This window comes from Chiloscyllium plagiosum, chromosome 4, assembly GCF_004010195.1.
Source record: "Chiloscyllium plagiosum isolate BGI_BamShark_2017 chromosome 4, ASM401019v2, whole genome shotgun sequence".
In the NCBI taxonomy this organism is placed as follows: Eukaryota; Metazoa; Chordata; class Chondrichthyes; order Orectolobiformes; family Hemiscylliidae; genus Chiloscyllium; species Chiloscyllium plagiosum.
This window is the reverse complement of record NC_057713.1, coordinates 133,052,817-133,079,603: the sequence shown is the minus strand read 5'-3', so window position 1 is coordinate 133,079,603 and position 26,787 is coordinate 133,052,817. Positions and strand designations below refer to the sequence as shown.

The following is a 26,787-nucleotide window of genomic DNA, read 5'->3' as shown; positions in this document are numbered from 1 at the left end:
GTAAATGTAGGGGTATGGGTGGGTTTCGCTTCGGCGGGTCGGTGTGGACTTGTTGGGCCGAAGGGCCTGTTTCCACACTGTAATCTAATCTAATCTAATCTAATCTAATTTTCCATCAAGCCACATTATGCTTTGAGCCACCTCATCTTTGGTCTCGGCAATGCAGCAGAGGATTGAAAAGGAAGTAACCCTTGCACCCTGAATTCTTCTGGCTTGTGAGACAAACTGCTCCATGCTCCTGTTGGTCAAGAATTGGCCTGTGCTGTCACAGTGAAGACCCATGGCTGAAACTAGTGAGCCCAAGTAGAATCTTAGAATCAAGAGACTGCCTTAAAACTGTTTGTAAGAATATTTCATGGGCTCCCAAAAACCCTTAAAGTTTGCACAATTATTACAGGTTATTACAGCAAGGTCCCTGCTTGCTGCATCACAAATTTTCCCTCCCTGCAGTACTGCACACTCCCTTTGAAGAGCAGATACCACTCAGAGCAAATTTACATATTCTTCTGTCTCAGAGCTAATTACCCAAGTTATTACAGTTAGTGAGTGTAATGGCCTAATCCACAACTAGATACAGTATGCCCCAAAGGATTTTTTTCAATCACACACCGTCACACAGTTCAGATTCTTTGTAAAACCACTCTACTCTAGAATCATACAGAAGAGGAAAAAAAATGTTCCAGTTAACTATTTGTAACAAAAACGACTTCCTACAGCAGATTTAAAATACATTTGTTGCACAGTAGGCAAAGACATTCAATTTTTCTCCTGCATCTAACCTTGTAAGCTAAAACAGGACATAGTAATGAGAGCAAAATACCTTTTACAGTTATCAGAAGAAACACAAAAGTGATGATCAGGTAATGAAAGAAAAATTGATGCTGCACACCGACACACACACCGACAAGTAAACATGATAAAGAGCAGGCGCTCCTGACATTTTCATGGTGTACTGGATATTGTCCTGATATTATCTATTTGATTGCAGTAAACTATGTGAAGAACAATGAACACCAATAAAAGTTACTGTAATTGTGTTTTTACATTCCAACTGTACAAGCCAGTTCAAAGGAAAATATATTTTGTACTAATAAGTTTAAAATGCCTTAGCAAAATTTTACATGCCTAAACATAGTATATAAAACAATCAAATGTTGTTTTTTAATCTAATTAACATTCTCAAGAGGAATCTCCTCAGGTATTCCAATAGCCAACTCATTAGAAACCATTTCTTAATTATGTGCTAGGTTGGGAAGCACCTATCTCCACCAAATGTTACAAAAGCTATCCCTTCACATAAAATAACTTTTGTTCCCACCACCAACTCACCCACGTATGGACACCATACCCATGAGATTCTAGACAGCAGAGAATATCATGTACAACTTAAAAAAGAGAAACTGCAAAATTTGTAGAGTTTTGTACTTAAACAGTTTTATTGAGGGCAAGATCCTGCACATAGAACATAACAGCGCAGTACAGGCCCTTCAGCCCTTGATGGTTTCACAGATCAGTGCAACAATCTGAAGCCCATCTAACCTACACTATTCATTCTCATCCATGTGCCTGTCCAATGACCATTTAAATGCCCTTAAAGTTGGTGAGTCTACCACTGTTGCAGGCAGTGCATTCCACACCCCTACTACTCTGAGTAAAGAAACTACCTCCGACATCTGTCCTATATCTGTCACCCCTCAATTTAAAGCTATGTCCCCTCGTGTTAGCCATCATCATCTGAGGAAAAAGGCTCTCACTGTCCAAAATATCTAATCCTCTGATTATCTTATATGTCTCGATTAAGTCATCTCTCAACCTTCCTACCTCTAATGAAAACAGCCTCAAGTCCCTCAGCCTTTCCACAAAAGACCTTCCCTCCATACCAGGCAACATCCTAGTAAATCTCCTCTGAACCCTTTCCAAAGCTTCCACATCCTTCCTATAACGGGGTGACCAGATCTGTACACAATACTTCAAGTGCGGCCGCACCAAAGTTTTATACAGCTCAAGCATGACCTCGTGGTTCTGAAACTCGATGCCTCTACCAATAAAAGCTAACACACTGTATGCCTTCTTAACAACTCTGTCAACCTGGGTGGCAACCTTCAAGGATTTATGTACATGGACACTGAGATCTCTCTGTTCATCTACACTACCAAGAATCTTACCATTAGCCCAGTACTCTGCATTCCTGTTACTCCTTCCAAAGTGAATCACCTCACACTTTTCCAGATTAAATTTGATTTGCCACCTCTCAGCCGAGCTCTGCAGCTTACATATGTCCCTCGGTAATCTACAACATTCTTTGTCACTACTCACAACTCCACCCACCTCAGTGTCATCCACAAATTTACTAACCCATTCTTCTATGCCCTCATCCAGGTCATTTATAAAACCAACAGTGGAACCAAAACAGATCCTTGCGGTACACCACTAGTAACTGAACTCCAGGATGAATATTTCCTATCAACCACACCTTCTGTCTTTTTTTCAGCTGGCCAGCATCTGATCCAAACCGCTAAATTACCCTCAATCCCATGCCTCAGTATTTTGTGCAATAGCCTGCCATGAGGAATCATACAAAATGCCTTACTGAAATCCAAATACACCACATCAACCGCTTTACCCTTATCCACCTGTTTGATCACCTTCTCAAAGAACTTAACAAGGTTTGTGAGGCACGACCTACCCTTCACATCATTACCTACGCCATCTGATGCCTTTTACAATCACATGATCTTTTAGTCATAAGCTATAAACCTGTTCAAAATTTCACAGATACGCTGCTGTAAATGATGATAGTGTGGATGATGGAAGGATATTGCTCAAATGGCTAAATAACACCTTAGGGATATTGTAAACCCCTGTGCAATCAACTTCACGGATTAAAATATTCATACATCACAAGTAGTAACTTGGAAAAACCCCAGAAAAAGCACTGAAATAGGAAATGAGAGCTATCAAAGGACTCTTCAGCTTAAAGACAAACACTTTTGAAGTCTAAGAACTGCATCATTGCTGTGCACTTGTGAAAAGCAGCATAAAGAATATACTTTCAACAAGAGATACACTGCATTTAAGTATTTTTTTTTATTTGGGGTGAGTACATACGCATTCATTATTTTATTGGCTTTTTGTGCTTGAAGTCAAATATGGTTGAAGATATGTTCCAAACACTTATTAAAAAAAAATTCTGAACCTGAGGTTTATAAAAATGGTCAGGGCCTTGGACTGAAATGCTAATTAAGATATTCAAATATTAGATGTTGCTTTTATTTTGTTTTTAAATTATATTAGAAACTCTCAGCTGTGGTTATTTAATACAAAGAAAAATGGCAGCCCATCATTTCATTGCGGTTTTGAAACAGAAACTCTATCAGGGTTGAATGTACTTACAATGGTTTCTTTCGATGTGGAATAACAGAGAGTATACGCATAATGTATTTCAGAAGGTGACAGAATAGCAAATGAATTAAATGAAAAATAACGAATTACTTCTGAGTGGACAACAGAATAGCATTCAACATGGAGGTGGTAAAAGTTCAGTTAAGGGTATCAGCAGTACAGAACAACCTCAGTTATCGAACGTCAACTATCTGAATTTCGGATTTTCTGAAATATGAAGAACTCAAGGTCCTGTAAAATCGCTATCAGTTATCCAAACAAAATATTCCCCGCCCGTCTCGTTCGGACAATCAAGTTGTTCTGTACGTGGTCAACATGCAGGACTGATACAGGTCTTTGCCACGTTAATCACAAGGGGTCAGAAGCTCAGCTCAACTAGATAGGATGCGGAGGTGGTTAAAGGTCAGATGCAATACAAGTCCAGTGTCTTCATGTATACTTTACACTGCCTCAGAAACTCTACCAATATAATCATAGACCTCTCCCGGCTCAGATTATAATTTCTTCCAACCTCTTCTGTCAGGCAGACGATACAAAAACTTAAACACACGTATCAACAGATTCAAGAACAGCCTTTTCTTGTTATTAAGACATCCGAATGGAACTCTCAATTATCAAATGTAATATTGACCTCACTCTTTGTATGCCTTCTCTGCAGCCGTTAACATTGCATTCCTTATTCTGTTCTATTACCCTAATGCATTTTGTATGGTACGATCTGCCTGCACTGCACACAAAACAAAGCTTTTCACAGTGTCTAGGTAAGTGTGGCATTAATACATCAAATCAAATGGCTGGACAAAAGACAAAAACTGGCATCAAGGGGCAGAAATTATGATGGGTTTGTAAATGATGAGTGTTGTCTTCCCTATTTACGTTGCTGAAATTGTGACTCATTTAGGGGTGTATGTCAGTTAATTGCTATAATAGAACAATGAGAGAGTAAAGAGGCGAGGTGGTGAAAGATAGACAGCAACCTCATCATACAGCAGAATCCACCTGAATACTACGATGATGCTGTCCAAGGTCCAAAAACATGTATTCCATAAGAGTTGCTCATGCAGCTCTTTGATGCTGTTCTGTCATTCTACACGATCAGGGCAGACATATACCTCAACTTTATTTACTCACGTTTGCTTGATGTCCTACTTGATAATCTAGCACAAAGCCAGTGTTGAAAATTTCAACTGATAAAATATTCACTAACTTGTGGAGGAGAGAATTCTATATTTCTATTAAGTTGTGTGTGTCAAAGCTTTTCTTGATTTCACTCCTAAATAACCACCTCCTAATTTTAAGCTCACGTCCTCCTCTTCCAGAGGAAATAGATGTTTTGTTTTGAGTCTCAAATCAATTCATCATTTTAAATACCTAGGCCTAAATATCTTCAGGTGCTTCAATGACCTTCCCTCTCTGAGGAGGTTAGAAGTGGGGCATTTGCTGATGATTTCACAATGTTCAGCACCATTTCTCCTTCCTTAGATATTGTAGCAGTCCATACACAAATGTAACAAGACCTAGATAAAAATTCAAGCTTAAGCTGATAACTGACAGTAAAATGCACTTCATGCAAGTGCCAGGCAATGTCAATCAGCAATCAGAGAATGTCTAACCATCATCCCATGACATTCAATGGTGTTACCATCACTGAATTCCCCCACTGTCAACATCCTCAGGATTACCATTGACCAGAAACTCAACTGGGCCAACTATATAAATATAATAGCTACAAATGCAGGGCAGAGTCTAGGAATCCTGCAGCAAGTAACTCACATCCTGACTCCCCAAGGGCTGTCCACCATCTACAAGGTACAAGTCAGGAGTGTGATGGAATATTCTCCACTAGCCTGGGTGAATGCAGCTCCAATAACTCAGAAGTAGCTTGGCATCATCCAGGACAAAGCAATCCATTTGACTGGCATCACATCCACGTACATTAATTCCCTGTACAATCAACATTCAGTAATAGCAGTGTGTACTACCTATACGATACACTGCAGAAATTCCCAAAGACTCCTTAGAATAGCATCTTCCAAACACTCAACAACTTCAACCTAGAAGGACGAGGTCAGCAGACAGATGGGAACACTACCAACTGCAAATTTCCTTCTAAGCCAATCACTATCCTGACTTGGGGGTGTATTACTGTTCCTTCAGTGTGAATGAATCAAAATCCTGGAATTCCCTCCCTAATAGCATTGTGGGTCTACTTACTGCACATAGATTGAAGCAATTCAAAAAGACAGCTTACCAGCACTCTCTCGCAGCATCTAGGGATGGGCAATAAATGCTGACTCCGCCAGTAACACCCTCATCCCACTAGTAAATTTTAAAAGTACTCTAGTTGTGGTATCACTAAGGGCCCGTAAAGGTATGGTAACATTTCCCTACTTTAGTATTCATTGCAATAAATGGTAACATTCCATTTGCCTTCTGGATCATCTTGTGTTTCAACTACCATGCTACCCAAATCCCTCTGTGACACTAAGTTCTAGAATTTCTCTCAATTTCAATGGCATACTTTTATATTTCTCCATTTCTCAACGACACAGAGAAAGACAGCTGCCAAATCAAACAAAGCCTCCTTGCTCCTGTTAGAGAAAGAGCCCAGGATAACATTTACTCTTGCATTCCGGGATAATCCTGAAGCCATAAACAGTTTGGTGCCTTATTAGAATTTAGGATTCTTTGAAATTAAACTTTCATGGTATGAAGGCTCAAATAAGTCTGGAACAACTTTCTAGCACATAGTCCTGGTGTTTCAGCATGCCAAGTTTTCTTCTACTTTACACTTCAAGATCCAAAGTTATGATAAATTCCTTAATCAAGCTGGATTATAGGCTAAATAGATCTCCTTCCAAAGCATGAAAAGAAAGTTGCTCTAATGACATTCATGAAATAATATACTTACAGTGCAAAAGGCGAAAATCAACATAGGGATGAGAATCTCTTCTTTCAGGTTGAAATCCTGCCCGGCTCCTTACTCGTACATCCCCTTAACAAAATGTCCAAGAACGCTCAAGGTTAACACAAGTGCCAAAGGAATCATACCAAGTTCAACGCAGAACCCTCCAGTGTCAAGCAAAACAACGAAAAGTCTACATATACATCTTTGCAGATGATTTACCCTTTAACAACAAGATGCACAATAAAGTATGAGTTTCTTGCATAATACAAGTTACCCAAGGGGTTCTGCAGTGGGTAGTTCTTGCTACTTGTGTCAAGCCATACAATACAATCTGTTATTAAGGCATTTTTCTATTGTGGGAGAATTTCCATTGTTTAATAAGCCATGAATAATTGGCTTATTAAACAAGGGAAACCGTAATGAACAAGCTGCACTAATGCAGCTCTTTTTGCATCCTCATGATATCTCTGTAGTGGATGTGGCTACAATTATGTTTAAAAGATACTTGGTTAAGTACATGAATAGGAGAGATTTGGATGAATATCAGCCAAGCAGGTGAGATTTAGTTGAGTTTAGGATTATGGATGGCATGGACTAGTTGAACTGAAGGCTCTGTTTCCATGCTTTACGATTCTAAGACTACAACTAGATACAAATTGATTGGTATCAGATGACGATTCAGAAGACCAAAAGAAAACAGTTTGATTACTCACCTAACATACGAATGTACAGCGCAGTTTGATCTGAGCTTTCATAGGAAATGGCTCCTCGTCTCTGAAAAATAGCACACCAACATAGAAGCTGTTACTTTTCAACTCCAAAAAAGCAAAGGATTCAGAAAACGTAATATCCAGTGTCCTGTGAAAACGTGTTTGGCCTGAGAAGGTAAATAATTTTGAACAAAACATTGCGACAGAGCTGGCATTCATTTCAGAATGCAATCAACAGGTTTTGACTGGAAGACAAACAGAAAATATTTACACCCTCCGCTAATAATAAGGTACCAATTATGAAGAATCAACTCCCAAGAGTCCATTGATTGAGACACAAACAGAAAATCATCAAAGATGCAGACAGCACCCTCCAAACCAATTTCCATTAGAAAGACATTGGCAGATGATGATTTGGAGATGCTGGTGTTAGACTGAGGTGTACAAAGTTAAAAATCACACAACACCAAGTTATCGTCCAACAGGTTTATTTGGAAGCACTAGCTTTCGAAGCGCTGCTCCTTTATCAGGCGGTTCGGGAGTGTAAGATTGTAAGACAAGAATTTATAGTAAAAGTTTACAGTGTGATGCAACTGAAATTATACATTGAAAAAGACCTGGATTGTTTAAGTATCTCATCTTTTAGAATGAACATGTTGGTTTCAGTTCTTTCATTTGTAATCACAGAACATTTTTAAAGTTACATTCTCAAGTGAACTTTAACAATTGGTGTCATGTCAGCCCAGGTAATGCATTTAAGGTGTGAGGTGTGAGGTGTTCTGTGTGAGACAGACTGTGCCACAATGTTCAAACTGATTCTAATTTAAAAAAGGGATTTACAGAATCTTACATGGATTCATGCAGTCTTTGAGCAAAATACAATGTAATTCTGCAAGTACAAATTCACCCCACAAACTTGTGTGTGTTTGTGTGGGGGCAGGGGGGTTATGAGTGTCTGTGAGAGAGTGTGCGTGTGTGAGAGGGTGGGAGTGTATGAGTGAGTGTATGAGAGACAGCTTGTGTATGAGAGGGGGTCTGCGTGAGTGTATGGGTCTGTAGGAGTATCTGTGTATAGTGCAGTGTGACATGAACTCAAGGTCCCAATTGAGGTCATCCCCATGGGTACAAAACTTGGCTTTCAGCCTCTGCTCAGCCATTTTGCGTTATTGCCCGTCCAAAAGTCTGCCTTAGAGGACTGTCACCCGAAGGTCAGAGGTCGAATGTCCCAGACTGCGGAAGTGTTCTCCGACTGGAAGGGAACATTCCTGTCTGTTAATTGTTGCACGGTGTCCATTCATCCGTTTCCATAGCCTCTGCTCGGTCTCGCCAATGTACCATGCCTCAGAGCATCCTTGCCTGCAGTGTATGAGATAGACAACGTTGGCTGAGTCGCATGAGTACCTGCCACATACATGGTAGGAGCTGCCCCCTCACGTAATGGTGGTACCTGTGTCAACACTCTGACACATCTTGCAGCGTCTACCATGATAAGGTTATATGTCTGTCTCATACATTGCTCAAAGACTGCACGAATCCATGTAAGATTCTGTAAATCCTTTTTTAAAATTAGAATCAGTCTGAACATTCTGGCACAGTCGCACACAGAGCACCTCACACCTTAAATGCATTATCTGGGCCGACATGACACCAATTGTTAAAGTTCACTTGAGAATGAAACTTGAAAAAGGTTCTGCAATTTACATATAGAGCCGTAGAGTCATAGAGATGTACAGCATGGAAACAGACCCTTTGGTCCAACCCGTCCATGCCAACCAGATATCCCAACCCAATCTAGTCCCACCTGCCAGCACCTGGCCCATATCCCTCCAAACCCTTCCTTTTCATATACCTATCCAAATGCCTTTTAAATGTCGCAATTGTACCACCCTCCACCAGATCCTTTGGAAGCTCATTCCATACTCGTACCACTGTGTTAGAAAAGAGACCTGAGGGGCAACTTTTTAATCTTTCCCTTCTCACCCTAAACCTATGCCCTCTAGTTCTGGACTCCCCCACCACAGGGTCTACTTACCCTATCCATTCCCCTCAATTTTGTAAACTTCAATAAAGGTCACCCCACAGCCTCCGATGCTCCAGGGAAACAGCCCCAGCCTGTTCAGCCTCTCCCTACAGCTCAAATCCTCCAACCTTGGCAACACCCTTGTAAATCTTTTCTGAACCCTTTCAAGTTTCACAACATCTTTCTGATAGGAAAGAGCCAGAATTGCACACAATATTCCAACGTTAGCCTAACCAATGTCCTGTACAGCCGCAACACGAACTCCCAACTCCTATGCTCAATATTCTGACCAATAAAAGAAAGCATACCAAATGCCTTCTTATCTATCTGCAACTTCACTTTCAAGGAGCTATGAACCTGCACTCCAAGGTCTCTTTGTTCAGCAACTGCCTAGAACTTTACAATTAAGTATATAAATGCTGCTAAGATTTGCTTTCCCAAAATGAAGCACCTCGCATTTATCTGAATTAAACTCCATCTGCCACTTCTCAGTCCAGTGGCCCATCTGATCTAGATGCAGTGCATCTTGCAAATGGTACAGGCTGTTGCCATTGTGTACTGGGAGTGAGGAATTGAAGGACAAAGGTGGTAGATGGAGAGTCAATCAAATGGACTGCTTTTCCTGGATAGTATCAAGACCTTGAATTTTGGAGTTGCACTCACTAAGGCAAGTGGACATTAGTCTAAAGTAGTCACTCTTCATTTGTTCCTTTCAGACTGTGGGCAGATTTTGGGGAAGTTAGAGTTATCACTACAGAATTCCTAGACTCTGGCTTGCTTTTGTCATTACAGCTTTTATATGGCTGGTCTAGTTCAGCTTTTGGACGTTGATTAGCAGGGTGTTCAGCAATGGTAATGCCATTGATCATCAAAATCATCTTAGTGATTCTCACTGCTTGGCACATGCGTGCCACAAATATTTCCTGCCCCTTATCAGCAAAAGGGTGTGCGCTGGAAAAGAACAGCAAGTTAGGCAGCATCCGAGGAACAGAGGAATCAACATTTCGGGCATAAGCCCTTCATCAGGAATAATCAGCAACCAGAATGAAGGGCTTATGCTTGAAACATCGATTCTCCTGCTGCCTGACCTGCTGTGCTTTTTCAGCATCACACTCTCAACTCTGATCTCCATCATCTACAGTCTTTACTTTCTTCTTATCAGCCCAAACGTGGATATCATACAGATCTTGCTGCACAGGGACAAGCTTGTTCAATAACTGAGCAGTTGAAAATGCACAGCACTCACCGCCAGTGCCAACATTCCCAGATTTGTATTGAGTTATAGAATAGCCAGGAAAGGCCATCTGGCCCCCTCCTGCTCTCATTTCTTTTATAACTGTAATTATCAGGCTGATTCTGACATCCTGCATAGAACGTGCACAAGAAACAGCAGCCATTTGTTTTAAGAACCACTAAATTATGGGAAATTTAAAACCAGTTAATACAAGTGCTTAAAAATGTTGAATAAGAACTAAAGGATTTCACATTACTTTTAAAAATTTACTGAACTGTAAAGATGACATCACAAAATTGGCAGATACATTTGCACAGTTAACAGTTTGATGCATTCAATTTTCACAAGTGTTTCCTATCTTACATTTAAAAGGTATGTCGCTCTCTCCCCTTTTATTTCCATCTCAACACCCCCCATCCCCTCCCATTTTGCTGGGTCTCCGGTCTCTTTCCAGATCTTCTATCTATCTGATTTACCATATGTCATAAATATTTCCTTTCCAAGATATGTTTCCCTTTCTCCGGTTCACCCTTTATTTTGTTTCCTTATGTTCTTGCTCATTTATTTCCACTTGGCATTTCATTTCTGCAATGGGAGTTCTGCAGCATGTGCCAGAAAATGCTCACATGAGAACACTGGTCCTTCATGTTATTGTCAAAATAGTCTCTCTCCCAAAGTTAAATCTCAATTGCATTTTTGGAATAGAAATATTAATTGATTAAAATAAAAACATCTACAAGAACAAGTCCTCTAACAACTGACAGAAAGCCAAAATCAGTAGATAAGTTTACAATGAGATCAAATATAATTATTTTTTGGAATATCAAAAAACAGCTGACCAGGCACTCATTAAGATTACAGAAATTCAGTGACTCTGTCCTGGAAAGTGCATATCTGTCACTGATAAAAGGATCAGACTTGGCTATCATAACCACCCACACCAATCTCATCTTTCTTGGCTCAAGGGATAGTGAAACAAATTGCAGTGCCCCAGAGACTAGCTTACTCATTGCAGCCTTTGAATTTGACGTGGGATCTTTCTCAACAATTGCACATGTACGTCAGCCATCCATTAATAACTCAAATTTCTGAAATCCTTTTCACTCTGTCATCACTTGTGACCACAAATCAGTATGCATTAAACTCACAAAGCCACATTTCTCTGCTCTGAAGTCTGATGTCTAATATACTGGACAGAGAATTCTCATCTCCAATATACACAGCTGCCATTCTGAATCATCCCATCAACAGTTCATGCTTAAACAAAGATCAATTGCCTAATTTAAAAATACAAACCTTCCAAGCCATATGACAATAACTTATTAAAATGTTAAATTGAAGAGTTAAATTATTTGTATTTGACCTCCCATAATCTTCAAGTGCGCAAAGAAACCAAATTGAGGGAGGGAGAGGAGAAGAATCAAATTTGTTTCAGACTGACTACGACTAAGAGAGGGACTGAAATCAGTATTTGGAGAACAGGGATTGAATTCAAGAGTTGTGAGGTGATGTTGCAGCGTTACAGGACCTTGGTGAGGCCACATTTGGAGTACTGTATGCAGTTCTGGTCGCCTCACTTTAGGAAAGATGTGGAAGCTTTGGAGAGGGTGCAGAGGAGATTTACCAGGATGTTGCCTGGAATGGAGAATAGGTCATACGAGGATAGGTTGAGAGAGTGGTGGGGCATGGAATGCGCTGCCTGTGGGAGTGGCAGAGTCAGAATCATTGGTGACCTTTAAGCGGCAATTGGATAGGTACATGAATAGGTGCTTAAGCTAGGACAAATGTTTGGCACAACATCGTGAGGCCGAAGGGCCTGTTCTGTGCTGTATTGTTCTATGTTCTATGGGTTAACGTGGGACAGCCACTTTGTTAAGGCAAACCAAAAGCAATAAAACATATCTGACTAACCCATCTCAGCTCTCTTCTGAAAGTAACAGACAAAGCTCCTTATATACAGAGGAACCTCCATTATACAGCATTCAATTATCCGAATATCGGATTATCCGGCAAAATCTGGGCGGCACGGTGGCACAGTGGTTAGCACTGCTGCCTCACAGCGCCAGAGACCCAGGTTCGATTCCCGCCTCAGGCGACTGACTGTGTGGAGTTTGCACATTCTCCCTGTGTCTGCGTGGGTTTCCTCCGGGTGCTCCGGTTTCCTCCCACAGTCCAAAGATGTGCAGGTCAGGTGAATTGGCCATGCTAAATTATCCGTAGTGTTAGGTAAGGGGTAAATGTAGGGGTATGGGTGGTTTGCGCTTCGGCGGGTCGGTGTGGACTTGTTGGGCCGAAGGGCCTGTTTCCACACTGCAAAATAATCTAATCTAATCTAATCTAATCTAATCGCAATGTCCCGATGCTCGGCTAAACTATGTCATCCGGCATTCGATTACCCGGAATTCGATTAACCGAGCAAATACTCCCCACCTATGTCCTTCGAATAATCGAGATTCCTCTGTAAATGTAAATGCAGACTTTGAAAATGCAATTAGATAAGTACCATTTCAAAGTCTTATTCAAAAATCAAGAGTGTTTGGGATTAAGGGGATAGTCAGCACTTGGGAATTAAATTTTTGGTGACTTCAAAATAAGTTTGGTGCAGATCATTAGGTATTAGAAGGGGGTCAGAGGTCTAGCTGCAATGGTCTCATGCTCAAGATGTGCCTGCTAAGCACAATTGCTTAAATAGCTATTATCTCCCTAATTGTAACAAGACAAATTGGATGCATTCCTGTTCAATGCACTGATATCTAATTGACTACTTCAGCACAAGGCAAAGAGACAGGCAGGATGCGCATGCAACAAAAGCAATGCACAGTGCTGACTGCTGGACTGAGTCTTATCACTGATCTATCCTTGAGACACGCCCAGGGGACATAGCTCCAGAAGGGTTTCAACATCCTGAGGCCCAAACAGCAATTAGGATATAATCTCTCTCAGAGAAACCAGAGAATCACCAATGCACAACAAACACACACTGCATTGAGGATAACTACGTGACCTTCAGAGGAGAGATACTGATAGGTTAAGTAAGTGGGCAAAAAGTTGGTAAATGGAGTATAAAGTGGGAAACGTGAAGTGGTTCATTTTGGAAGAGAGAACAAAAGAACAATATTATTTAAATAGAGAAAATCTGCAGAAATCTGCAACACAAAAGGACTTGGGTGTCTTGTGCATTAAACACAGAAAGCTAGTACACAGGTGGAGCAGATAATCAGGAAGCCTAATGGAATGTTGGCCCTTATCTCAAGGATTTTGGAAAATAAATGTGGGGTAGTCTTACTGCATCTGTACAAAGTGCTGGTGAGACCACGAGAGTATGGTGGGCAGTTTCAGTTCCTTATTTAAGGAAATATGTCATTTCATTGGAGACAGTTCAGAGAAGGTTCACTGGGATGAACCCTGATATGGAGCGGATTGTCTCATGAGCAAAGGCTAAGCAGTTTGGGATTCTGCTCACTGGAGTTTGGAAGAATGACAGGTGACCCCTTTGAAACGTATCAGATTCTATTGGGGTTTGACTGGGTAAATGCAGAGATGATGTTCCCCTCATGGGACATTCCATGATCAGAGGACATAGTCCGAGAACAAAGTGCTGCTGAGATGAGGAGGCATTTCATCTGTTTGTGGCAAGCATTTCAAAGAACCTTGCCCTCTGAAAGCTGTGGGGCACAGATCTTGTGCAAACGTAATGGTGAGACAGATTGATCTTGATCAGTAGAGACTGAATGGCCTCCTACAGTTCCTATTTCTTATGGCCTTATTCAGCTTATCAAGCCCTACACACCATTCAATACAGTCATGGTTCACCCAACATTTCTCCCTTTTTCTCACCCACCCTGATAACCCCATACGAAATTGGTAACATAAGTACTGACATAGCTCACCAAATCATTGGGAAACTGGCATACATTCTGAATTTTGATGGTGGTTGTGGCTTTTGAAAGATAGAGCCAGAGCACTCTAGACCAATGAAGTACACTGTCAGACCAGGGTTCACCAAGATCATTGAAATGTGAACCTTCTGTGAGAATGAAAGCTTGAGTGATTAACAAACTCGCACCAAACCTCTCAGGTTGAGACCCCATGGCACAGTGTCAAAGAGAATTCTCTTGTGTTTCCTGGTCAATATTTGCCCCTCAACCAACATCAAAAACACATTACCTCATCCACACTTAATTGCTATTTATAGGATCATGCAATGCAAATAAAAAATTGCCATGTTCCCATATGAAAAGATTAACATCAATTCAAAAGGTAATTTATTAACAGTAATAGAATTTGACATCATTCGAAGTCATGAAAGGACTATACAAATGCACTTTAAGAATTTGTAGAGCTATTACAGGGACATGGTGGCTAGCACTGCTGCCACACAGCACCAGGGACCTGGTTTCAATTCCAGCCTCAGGCAACTATCTGTGTGAAGTTTGCACATTCTCCCCATGTTGGAGAGTTTTCTTCCAATGCTCTGGTTTCTTCCCACAGGTTAGATTAGATTAGATTACTTACAGTGTGGAAACAGGCCCTTCGGCCCAACAAGTCCACACCGACCCGAAGTGCAACCCACCCAGACCCATACCCCTACATTTACCCCTGCACCTAACAGTATGGGCAATTTAGCATGGCCAATTCACCTGACCTGCACATTTTTGGACTGTGGGAGGAAACCGGAGCACCCGGAGGAAACCCACGCAGATACAGGGAGAATGTGCAAACTCCACACAGTCAGTCGCCCAAGGAGGGAATTGAACCCGGGTCTCTGGCGCTGTGAGGCAGCAGTGCTAACCACTGTGCCACCATGCCACCCACGGTTAGTGGCTTAGCCGTAGGAAATGGCAAGTTACAGGGTTGGAGAGAGTAGCGAAGGTGGGTTGGGGTTTTCAGAGGGTTGAATAGCCTGCTTCCACTCTGTAGAAGATTCTATTTTATTACAGAGACATGAAGAAAATTTCACATGAAATATTAGTTCTACTATGACAGGCACATGATGATCAAGGGAGAGTTAAACTTAATGTAGAAAAGTTAACAAGCCCCTATTTGCTGTGCACATGCCAAATGCCTTTTCTGTGGAAATGAATTTAAGATTTTTGGGTTCTTGTCTTGGAGAGAGAGAAGTTCTGAAAAGTATGAACATATGGGGGTCTTCCGTTTAGGACCTGAAAAGGATAGAACACACTTTCTAAACGGTGATAAGGTAGAAACAGTGAAGATCCCAAGAGATGTATTAAGTACAGAAAATAAATCAAAAAAAAAGGCTAATGGAATGCTCATTTTACCTAGAAGATGACAGACAGAAGGGGCAGGGTAGATGTTATACTAAAGCAATAGAAAACTGCTGGCAGGCACAGACTGCAAATCTAGGCCACATCTTGGCAAGAATACAATGACCTTTGAAGGAGTGCAAAGAAGAGGCACCAGAATGATATCTGAACTAAGAGCTAAATAATAGGCTGGGGTTACACAAACTAGTAGGTATTTGCTAGAATTTAGTTGCTCAAGAGGAGATCTGATCAAAGCTTTCAAGACAGTAATGGGGACCAGAGACAGAAGGTAGAAACAATTTCTACAGCCCGGATTAGGGGACTTAGTTTGAAGAGCCAGTTCCGAGGGACCGAAGTTACAAAAAGATTCGCCATGAAAAGAATGATTAAGAAATTTGGAATTTTGATATCCAAGGTTAGATTGATTGTTACTACTATACTTTAAACCTAAAATTCATGATTTTTAAAAAATTTAACAAATGTACTAAGGGATATGTAGCAAATCTCTTACTGAACAAGGTTAACAATGACAACACCAGGTGATAGTCCAACAGGTCTTTTTGGAAGCACTAACTTTTGGAGCGCTGCTCCTTCATCAAGCGGCCGTGGTGTATTAGATCGTAAGACAGAATTTATAGCAAAAGTTTACAGTGTGATGCAATTGAAATTATATATTGAAAAAAACCTGGATTGTTTATTAAATCTCTCATCTTTTAGAATGACCATGTTGGTTTCAGTTCTTTCATATGTAAATCTAGAACTTTTTTTAAAAAACAAGTTACATTCTCAAGTGAACTTTAACAATAGGTGCCATATCTGCTCAGATAATGCACTGAAAGTGTGAGGTGCCCTGTGTGAGGCTGTCTATGCCCCAATCTTCAGACTGATTCTATTTCTAAAAAAGGGATTTACAGAATCTTACATTGATTCATGCAGTTTTTGAATAAAACAAAATGTAATTCTGCAAGTACAAATTCACCCCACAAACTGTGTGTGTGTGTGTGTGTGTGTGTGTGTGTGGAGCTAGGAAATTATCATCTGAGAGTGTAAAGGGGTATATGTCTGTGAAAGGGCCTGTGTGGGAGCAAGTGGATATGTATGGGTCTGGAGGAGTGTGCATGTGTGTGCATGAGACAGCGCGTGTAGTGCATTCAGGTCACCTGTAGTAGACCCCAGCTTCTGTCACGACACTACAGATTTCTCACAGAAAGTCAACACCCACAGATCAGTTGAACTGGGAATATTCCTCGTCACAATGAGCATTTCAGCACTCTATGCCAGCATGCCCCATAATGACGGGATCGCGGCAACAGCCTCAGTACTCAGCACCAACTGCCAATCCCTGAGCACCATCCTGCAACTCAGCTGCTTTATCCTCGACCACAACGTTTTCACCTTTGACAACCCGTTCTTCATCCAGACAAACAGAACAGCCACGGGTACCAAATTTGCACTCCAATATGCCAACATTTTCATGCACAAGTTCGAAGAAGACAACTTCTCTATGCACGACCTCATTTTCTTCCTCTGGACACATAGCAAGGAGTCACTGAAACAACTACACAGTGAAACCAACAAGTTGCATCCCATATCAAACTCAACATGGACTACTCTTAAGTATCTGTCTCACTCTTGGACACATGCATCTCCATCAAGAATGGGCACCTCAACACCTCACTCTACGACAAACCCATGGATAACCTCACGATGCTACACTTCTCCAGCTTCCACCCGAAACATTTTAAACAACCATTCCCTATGGAGAAGCCCTACGCATACATAGGATCTGTTCAGATGAGGAACGTGATAGGCACTTGGAAGTACTTATGAAGACATCCTTGAGAACGGGGTACAATGCTCAACTCATCGACTGCCAGTTCCGAAGTACCTTAATGACCTCCTCAGGAGACAGACTCGAGCTGCAACCGACAGGCTACCCTTTGTTCTCCAGTTGAGTCATAGAGATGTACAACATGGAAAGAGACCCTTCGGTCTAACTCGTCCATGCCGACCGGATATCCCAACTTAATCTAGTCCCACCTGCCAGCATCCGGCCCATATCCCTCCAAACTTTCCTATTCAGATACCCATCCCAAATGCCTTTTAAATGTTGCAATTGTACCAGCCTCCACCACTTCCTCTGGCAGCTCATGCCATACACGTACCACCCTCTGTGTTAAAAAGTTGCCCCTTAGGTCTCTTTTATATCTTGCCCCTCTCACCCCAAACCTATGCCCTCTAGTTCTGGACTCACCCCACCACAGGGAAAAGACTTTGCCAATTTATTCTATCCATTCCCCTCATAATTTTGTAAATCTCTGTAAGGGCATCCTCAGCCTCCGATGCTCCATGGAAAACAGCCCAACCTGTTCAGCCTCTCCCTGTAGCTCAAATCCTCCAACCCTGGCAACATCCTTGTAAATCTTTTCTGAACCCTTTCAAGTTTCACAACATCTTTCCGATAGGAAGGAGACCAGAACTGCACGCAATATTCCAACAGTGGCCTTACCAATGTCCTGTACAGCTGCAACATGACCTCCCACTCCTGTACTCAATACTCTGACCAATAAAGGAAAGCATACCAAACACCTTCTTCACTATCCTATCTACCTGCAACTCCACTTTCAAGGAGCTGTGAGCCTGCACTCCAAGGTCTCTTTGTTCTGCAACACTCCCTAGGACCTTACCATTAAGTGTATAAGTTCTGCTAAGATTTGCTTTCCCAAAATGCATCACCTCGCATTTATCTGAATTAAACTCCATCTGCCACTTCTATTGGCCCATCTGATCAAGACCCTGTTGTAATCAGAGGTAACCTTCTTCGCTGTCCACTACACCTCCAATTTTGGTGTCATCTGCAAACTTACTAACTGTACCTCTTATGCTCGCATCCAAATCATTTATATACATGACAAAAGGTAGAGGACCCAGCACCGATCCTTGTAGCACTCCACTGGTCACAGGCCTCCAGTTTGAAAAACAACCCTCCACTATCACGTCTTCTACCTTTGAGCCACGTCTGTATCCAAATGGCTAGTTCTCCCTGTATTCCGTGAGATCTAACCTTGCTAACCAGTTTCCCATGGGGAACCTTGTCGAACACCTTACTGAAGCCCACATAGATCACATTTACCGCTCTGCCCTCATCAATCCTCTTTGTTACTTCTTCAAAAAACTCAGTCAAGTTTGTGAGACATGATTTATCACGCAGTACTTCTCAGGAGCTGAAAAACTACACCATGTTCTTTACAGCCTGCAACACTTTTTTTTGTATTTTCTCCAGCACCCATGTCGTGTGTGTGCAGGTGCAGGAAACAGTGAAAAACAACATGTGCATAAATCTTTATTTATATTTCACCACCACCAGGAAGGAAACAGCACGGTGGCCCAGTGGTTAGCACTGCTTCCTCATACACGCCAGAGACTCGGGTTCAATTCCCGCCTCGGGCAACTATCTGTGTGGAGTTTGCCCATTCTCCCCGTGTCTGCTTGGGTTTTCTCCGGGTGCTCTGGTTTCCTCCCACAGTCCAAAGATGTGCAGGTCAGGTGAATCGCCCATAGTGTTAGGTGAAGGGGTAAATGTAGGGGAACGGGTCTGGGTGGGTTGCTCTTCGGAGGGTCGGTGTGGACTTGTTGGGCTGAAGTGCCTGTTTCCACACTGTAAGTAATGTAATCTAATCTAAACCAGAGTGGTCAATGACAAGCAATGCCCTTCTCACCTCCCCAGACACACACCCAGCAAGGCTGCGTGATCAAAAACATGAAGGGGAGGGCAGGGATTAAATCAAAATAGAGTTGGAGGGGGAAATAAAACACTCCACTCCCTGCGATGCCCACCTCTCCCTGAACAACAAGGGTGTTGGTGGACATTGCGTCTCCTTCTCCAGAGACACCTGGGCTCGAACGTAACCACACAAGAGGGGCAGGCAATCGGCCACAACGACCCCCTCCATGACCCGCTGCCTGGATCTGTTTATGGCCAATTTGGCCAGGCTCAGGAGCAGACCCACGAGGACAGCAACACATTATCAATGAGAATGAGCACCGCACCAAGACTTTCCTCACGTCTCCACTATCACCTGGTGTTGTGTGGTTTGTACACCGCAGTCCAATACCAGCACCTCCAAATCAGGTTATCGTCCAACAGGTTTATTTGGAAGCACTAGCTTTCAGAGCGCTGCTCCTTCATCAGGTGGTTGGAGTATAAAGATCATAAGACACAGAATTTATAGCAAAAGATTCCAGTGGCATGCAACTCAAATGACATATTGAACAAAGCTGGATTGTTAAGTCTTTCATCTTTTAGAATGGGTTGCAGGTTTCGGATTGTTAATATGTAAATCCCAGAACTTCTTTTAAGTCACAGTCTCAAAATAACTTAAGGTTTTATAACGCAAGAACTAGGAGCAGGGGTAGGCCATCTGGCCCCTCATGCCTGCTCTGCTACTCAGTAAGATCATGACTGATCTTTTCATGGACTCAGATCCACTTACCCGCAGTCTCACCAAATCCCTTAATTCTTTTATTGTTCAAATAAAATCTACGTTAGTTTTAAAAACATTTACTGAAGTAGTGTCAACTACTTCGCTGGACAAAGAATTCCATCCATTAACAACCCTCTGGTTGAAGATGTTCCTTCTTAATTCTCCTAAATCTGCTCCCTCTAATCTTCAGGCGATGCCCTTTTGTCCTAGCTTCACCTGCCAGTGGAAACATCCTCTCTACTTCTTATCCTTCATAATTTTATAAGTTTTTATAAGATCCCCCCTGAATCTTCTGAATTTCAATGAATATAATCCCAATCTACTCAGTCTCTCCTCATAAACCAACCCCCTCAACTCCGGAATCAAGCTAGTGAACCTCCTCTGTACCCCCTCTACTGCCAGTACACTCTTTCTCAAGTAAACGGGTCCCAAACCATCTTCACTGGATGGCCTCAACAGGGAGATTCTTAGGTACATGTCACACGACAGGTGACCCCACTATACACACACACACACACACACACTCTCACGTGCACTCTCTATCTATCTCTCTCTCTCTCTCTCTCTCGCACACACAAGTCGATGGGGTGAATTTGTATTTGCAGATACATTCTGTTTTGCTCAAAAAAATGCACAATCTGCAGGCAGTCAAAATGCATATTTTATAAATTGCACTTTGGAAATATAACCAGTCTGGCTCAAGATTGAGGTACAGACAGACTCTGACCTCACAATTTTTAAGGCATTGTCTGAGCTGAGATGTCAGCTTTTGTTATAAACCTTAAGTTAACTCGAAAAGGTGACTTGAAAGTAGTTCTGGGATTTACATATTAATGAACCAAAATCTGCAACCCATTCTGAAAGATGAAAGACTTAACAACCCAGGTTTGTTCAAATATCATTTGAGTTGCATGTCACTGTAATCTTTTGCTATAAATTCTGTGTCTTACAACCTTATACTCCACAACCACCTGATGAAGGAGCGATGCTCCAAAAGCTAGTGCTTCGAAATAAACCTGCTGGACTATAACCTGGTGTGAGATTTTTAACTTTATCCATCCCAGTCCAACACCAGTTTCTCTACATTATTGAATGATAAAATAGGCTTAAGGAGCTGTAAGGTCCATCCCATTACTACAGGAAAAGAAAATCTCCAATAATATATTTGAAACCAGCTCCCACAGAATACTTAGGGGTCCAAGTTAAAGTTAGAAACTGCTGACTGGGCTTCCTTGGCTTGGAAGATTGGTAATGATAGGAAGGAGAGTGCTGCCAGTCGTGAAGACAGTGTGCTTTTGTGCGACAGGGACAGCAACAGCTCTGTCTCGCCATCCCCACCTCATTGCAACTGTAAATCACCCTCACTTTAACCTCTGACATCCAGCCAATCCACTGATTGGCCTTATCACTCTCCAGAACTGGCCCACTTCATGCTTGCTAGGAATCATAAGCAGTCTTGAGCTGCTCAACAGCTAACCAATTGGTACATGTATTAAAAGGAAGAAAAAAGGTTCACATACTAAATTTAGCAGGACCATAACATCCACAACTATGCTGAGCTTGCGTCTGTCCCACAAATAACAAAGCATATAATGCTGCTAGAAAAAGGAACAGAAAATTGATTTCTCCCCAATACAATAAGTTACTGGAAGACCTAAGTTGACTATTTTCCATCAAGTGATTATCTCAGGATCTTCAGAGTATAAACAGCGCCAGGTTGTCAAAAGTTCAACTGTGAAGAATCTTTCCAAATGTGGAGGTACTCTTTAACAAAAAGGCATTGGCTTTAACTGGCCACCAATGGTGAAATCCTTCTGTATTACACACTTGCAAAAGTTGAAAGTCATTTTTCTTCAAAATATATGTTTTGAAGGAGCAACTCCATCTCAGGAATTGAAATTAAACACTTTTGTTAAAACAGGAGATGCTTCAGTTAAAAACTCAAGCTGTTTCCCAAGTGCTTAATGGCCATAAGTGTAGCTCTTTGAACATAACTCAAGAGGATCACATCTATTTTTCTTCCAACATCAATGATGCCAAAAAATAAAATCCTGTAAAATCTGACCTAAAATTCAAAGTTAATTCTTCAATCCTTTTAGTTATTTTTTGTGAAGTAATACTTTCCTTTACTGTAAAACACGAATTTCTGGCAAACAATTATATGATCAAAACTTGCTTTTCCCGAAACCAGAGCACCAAGGCCAATTAAGCATTCCTGCCATTGCCACAATCAAGATCAAACTAGCAAATTTAAAAATTAAATTTAGAACCTCGACGATCTATTTACCTCAGGTACTTACCAGATACACTGCCACACATCCAAGGGTGGTGAATGTGTTTCAACGGTAGGAAGGGAAAGAGAGAGACAGAGAGAGGGAGACAGAGAGACGGGGGACAGACAGAGACAGAGACAACATACCAACTTAAAAATATCTATATTAGTGACACATTGGCTTTCCTCACCAAATGTGTAAAGGGAGATTCATTATTTAGAAAAAAAAGCTTTTAGGTTTGTGAGCCAGGGTTAGAAGTATAGGAATAGTGAAGGTTTGCACCTGCAGTCTGAGTTAGTTAATAGCACAGTTGTTACAATAAATGTTACAAAATGTTGTACCGAGTGTCCCAAGTGTAACCATTTTAAGTCATCTAACACATGGCATCTGGAATAATTCTTCAATTTACCAAATGAAAGTGTTCATTTAAATTTCTGCCATTTGTATGCAAACTGAATTTCCTTTATATATTCGCACGTTCTCAAGTTGGCTGATACTCAGCAGAGCTCTCCCAAGCTGTGTAGGTGGTAACAGAGCTGGGGTGGACAACTGGTTGCCAACTAGGAGAGCGGCCAATTCAAGTGTGGAATGCCCCAATTGGTATCAGCTTAGAGGGCCCTCCAGCTTTTTGTTGATGGTGCAGTAGTCCCCACTGCTCTGGGAGGTGAAAAATGTAACAGGTATCAGACTGAAGCAGAATGAGACACACCGGAAAACTAGCTTTATCCCACTTTGCTTAGGTGCGAGCTCAGACTTTGACATCCAATTTACACTTCACAAACCTAATGCCCAGGCCAGCCCAAAATTTAACACTCAACTCGGAATGTAAATACACCTTCTTTAAAAGTTAATCATTTAGTTTCTTTTGTGATTCAAGGGGCAAATCATCTTAATTTTCTGATAAATAAGCTTATGTTAGATTGACTTAAGACTAGTTAAGAATATTCTGCCCCAATTCTCAGGTTTGGATATTTAGTTCCCACTGCCAATGGTGGGGACTACCAATGCACCACAGGGACGCAATCGCTAAGCCAGGAGAATATGTTGATTTGAAAATAACTACAGTCAATGGTGGATCAAATGAGCTTAGATATGCACAAAGGGTCAGACTTTGATCAACAGAGACGACACAGGGCTGGGGGAAATTACGCAATGTGGGAAACAAGGCCAGAGAAAGTGTTGTAAACAAAGGGAATTTAAAACTGAGACATTGCTGGTATTGAAGTCAATATACATTAACAAACACATAAATGAATGCAAGTTAAGATGGGGGGGAGGGGAGCAGATTTTTACACAAGCTCAATTTCATGAAGACTGCAATGGCTCTGAGAGGCAATAGAATTTAAACAGAGGAACAGAGGGTAGGCAGGGCAGAGACAGTGATGCTACAAACGTGCAAGTGAAATTGTTGATAATAGAGGATCTATGGATCAGAATTTCAATTCAGGATCAAAACAGTACCACATTTGCAAGCAGTCTTGGTCAGCCTCAGTAGACAGGAAGGAGTCGAGAACGCAACTTGGCTTTGGAATGGAATTGCGGTGGGGAACAAAGATAATTACTACGGTCTTCACAATATTTAACGGATGGAAATTCCTACTCACCCAATACTAAAGGTAACAAAACCAAAGTAACAAAATAAGCACAGTAGACAAATGGACAGAATTAATGTTGTACAGCAGTGGGTGCCTTTACCACGCACATACAACTTGGCTTTTGGATACGTATGGTGCGTACATGCGTGTTCATGCATGTGTGCGTCAGTAGGGAGTGAAAGGAGCAGCAGTTGGTGTAAGGAATAGGGTCCTGGAGAACTGCAGGAAGTAATAATGCAGGCGCGGGAGAAGAATCATTTCAAACGACTCTCTGGTAATGGTTGTAAACCAGAAATGAACCACACAAGGACAATATCTCATCAGAACTTGGAAAAAAAGCAACAGCTATGATTCAATGAAATGATAATAAAAAAGTCAAGGAGTGAATTAATCTCCTGTGCTTGCAAAGTAAAAGATGATAGTTAAGTGGAAGTAAATAAAACTATGGTCAAAAAGATAAAATGTTGAGTATATTTGAGACAAGGCAGGCAAGATGAAAAGACTACAAAACTGAATTAATGTACGAACAAGGAGAAGTAGGCTATTTGGCCTCAAATCTGCTCTGCCATTTATTAAAATCACTGATCAGACTCTAACCTCAAATACACAATTCCCCACCAACACCTAATATCCTTTTAACCCATTGCAAACCACGAGCCTACCCATTTCACTTCTAAAACCACTGATTTTCTTCCAACACCTTTTGAGGAAGAGTTTGAAGACTCCTTACTCAAATAATAATAGCACAAAAAAAGTTTTTTTTTAATCCTCGGCTATAAAGCATAAGGCACTGCTGTAACAAGGAAATAAAGTACATAATTTGCTCTCAGGAATCCTACAACAGAAAGGAAATAATGACCAGATTATCTGCTTTGTGGTATTAATTGTGGAATAAATATTGGCCAGAACACCAGGAATAATGCCTTGCACTCCTTTCAAATTCAGCCATGGAATCTTTTTGTGTTGAAAATGTGTTGCTGGAAAAGCGCAGCAGGTCAGGCAGCATCCAGGGAACAGGAGAATCGACGTTTCGGGCATAAGCCCTTCTTCAGGAAGGGATTCCTGAAGAAGGGCTTATGCCCGAAACGTCGATTCTCCTGTTCCCTGGATGCTGCCTGACCTGCTGCGCTTTTCCAGCAACACATTTTCAGCTCTGATCTCCAGCATCTGCAGACCTCACTTTCTCCTCAATCTTTTTGTGTGTCAAGAAGTGTGAAATAATATCTCATGTGAAATACTGCATTTAGTCATAGAGTCATAGAGATGTACAGCATGAAAACAGACCTTCGGTCCGACTTGTCCATGCTGACCAGATATCCCAACCCAATCTAGTCCTACATGCCAGCACCCAGCCCATATCCCTCCAAACCCTTTCTATTCATACACCCATTCAGATGCCTTTTAAATGTTGCAATTGCACCAGCCTCCACCACTTCCTCTGGCAGCTCATTCCATACACGTACCACCCTCTGCATGAAAAAGTTGCCCCTTAGGTCTCTTTTATATCTTTCCCATCTCACCTTAAATCTATGCCCTCTGGTTCTGGTGTCCTCACCCGAGGGAAGAGACATTGCCTATTTATCCTATCCATACCCCTCATGATTTTATAAACATCTATAATGTCACGCCTCAGCCTCCGATGCTCCAGGGAAAACAGCCCCAGCTTATTCAACCTCTCCCTATAGCTCAAATCCTCCAACCCTGGCAACATCCTTGTAAATCCTTTCTGAATCCTTTCAAGTTTCACAACATTTTTCCAATAGGATGGAGACCAGAATTGCACGCAATATTCCAACAGTCACCTAACCAATGTCCTGTACAGCCGCAACATGACCTCCCAACTCCCGTACTCAATACTCTGGCCAATAAAGGAAAGCACACCAAACGCCTTCTTCAGATTTCTGATAGTTCAGAAGTGTCTTGGTACTGTGCTGAAATATCTGCTTAGACAGTTACATTCAAGTCCTAGAATGGCATTCAAACACAACCTTCTGATGAAGGCAAAGGTGCTACCCACTAAATCACAGGTGGCATACAAATTGCTTAAACTGAGATTAGCAGTTCAAGTTACCCAATACCTTCTGGAAACCAATATATTAAGCGTTGGTAACCTATTAAGTTAATATTTAGTTGAAACGTAAAACGTTTGCATTTCTTCCTTACTCACAGAAATGATTTTCCATCTAGTTACAAAGAATGAAATAAAGGGAACAATGACAGCCAAATATTTCAATCACCATTGAATAATAGGAGCCCTAAAAAACTAAGGCATACATTCAAACATAGTTCAAAAAGAATTCAATAAAGAGGATTTAAAAGAATAATTGATTTTCATTGAGGTCTGGTCTTCATGAATGGAAGGCAGGGCAAGCTAGATTTTTGGCCGAATAAGATTTCCTGTTCCCTAACTGACAATATTTATAGGTATGGAATGTCTTCCACTACCCCTCATGTCTGAGGAGTTCCTGCTGAAAAACAGCATCACAGCAATCTGTTGGTTAATTACCAGTCTAAGCTTATAAAAGTGTAACTTAAAGCGTAATGGTCAAATCTTGCTGAAGTGTATGCTTCAAATCGGATGTCACTAGTAATACAAATTAGGTGGTCAGCATGTCGAAAATGAAAGTTACATTCCTTCCCAACGTGTAAGTGACTTAATAGATGGGTAATATTACCACTTTAGGAGGCATATGGAAATCCACTACTGCTGTAAGAAACTAGGGTGTAGAAATCTGGTTTAATTTCTGACTCATTATATTTCAAAATTACCTAAATTAATATACTTTGAACCAGAGCATCTTCTCCATTTGTGAGAAAACTGTGGTCCATAACAAAACAAGAGGAGCTTTTATTAGTGACCAGAAACTGCCTTGAAATCCCAAATGGTTGACAAT

The 26,787-nt window shown here is 41.4% G+C and overlaps 1 protein-coding gene across 4 annotated transcripts in view; it reads right to left on the bottom strand.

Moving 5' to 3' along the window:
• The window catches only part of pde7a (phosphodiesterase 7A), a 138,865-nt gene that overhangs the window by 64,109 nt on the left and 47,969 nt on the right, over positions 1-26,787 (bottom strand). For all 4 annotated transcript variants that reach the window (XM_043689280.1, XM_043689281.1, XM_043689283.1 and 1 more), the window contains 2 exons: positions 7,024-7,084; positions 6,314-6,397 (listed from right to left, as the gene is read on the bottom strand). In XM_043689280.1, coding sequence (XP_043545215.1) covers positions 6,314-6,397; positions 7,024-7,084 — 145 coding nt within the window. The remainder of the gene's footprint in view (positions 1-6,313; positions 6,398-7,023; positions 7,085-26,787) is intronic.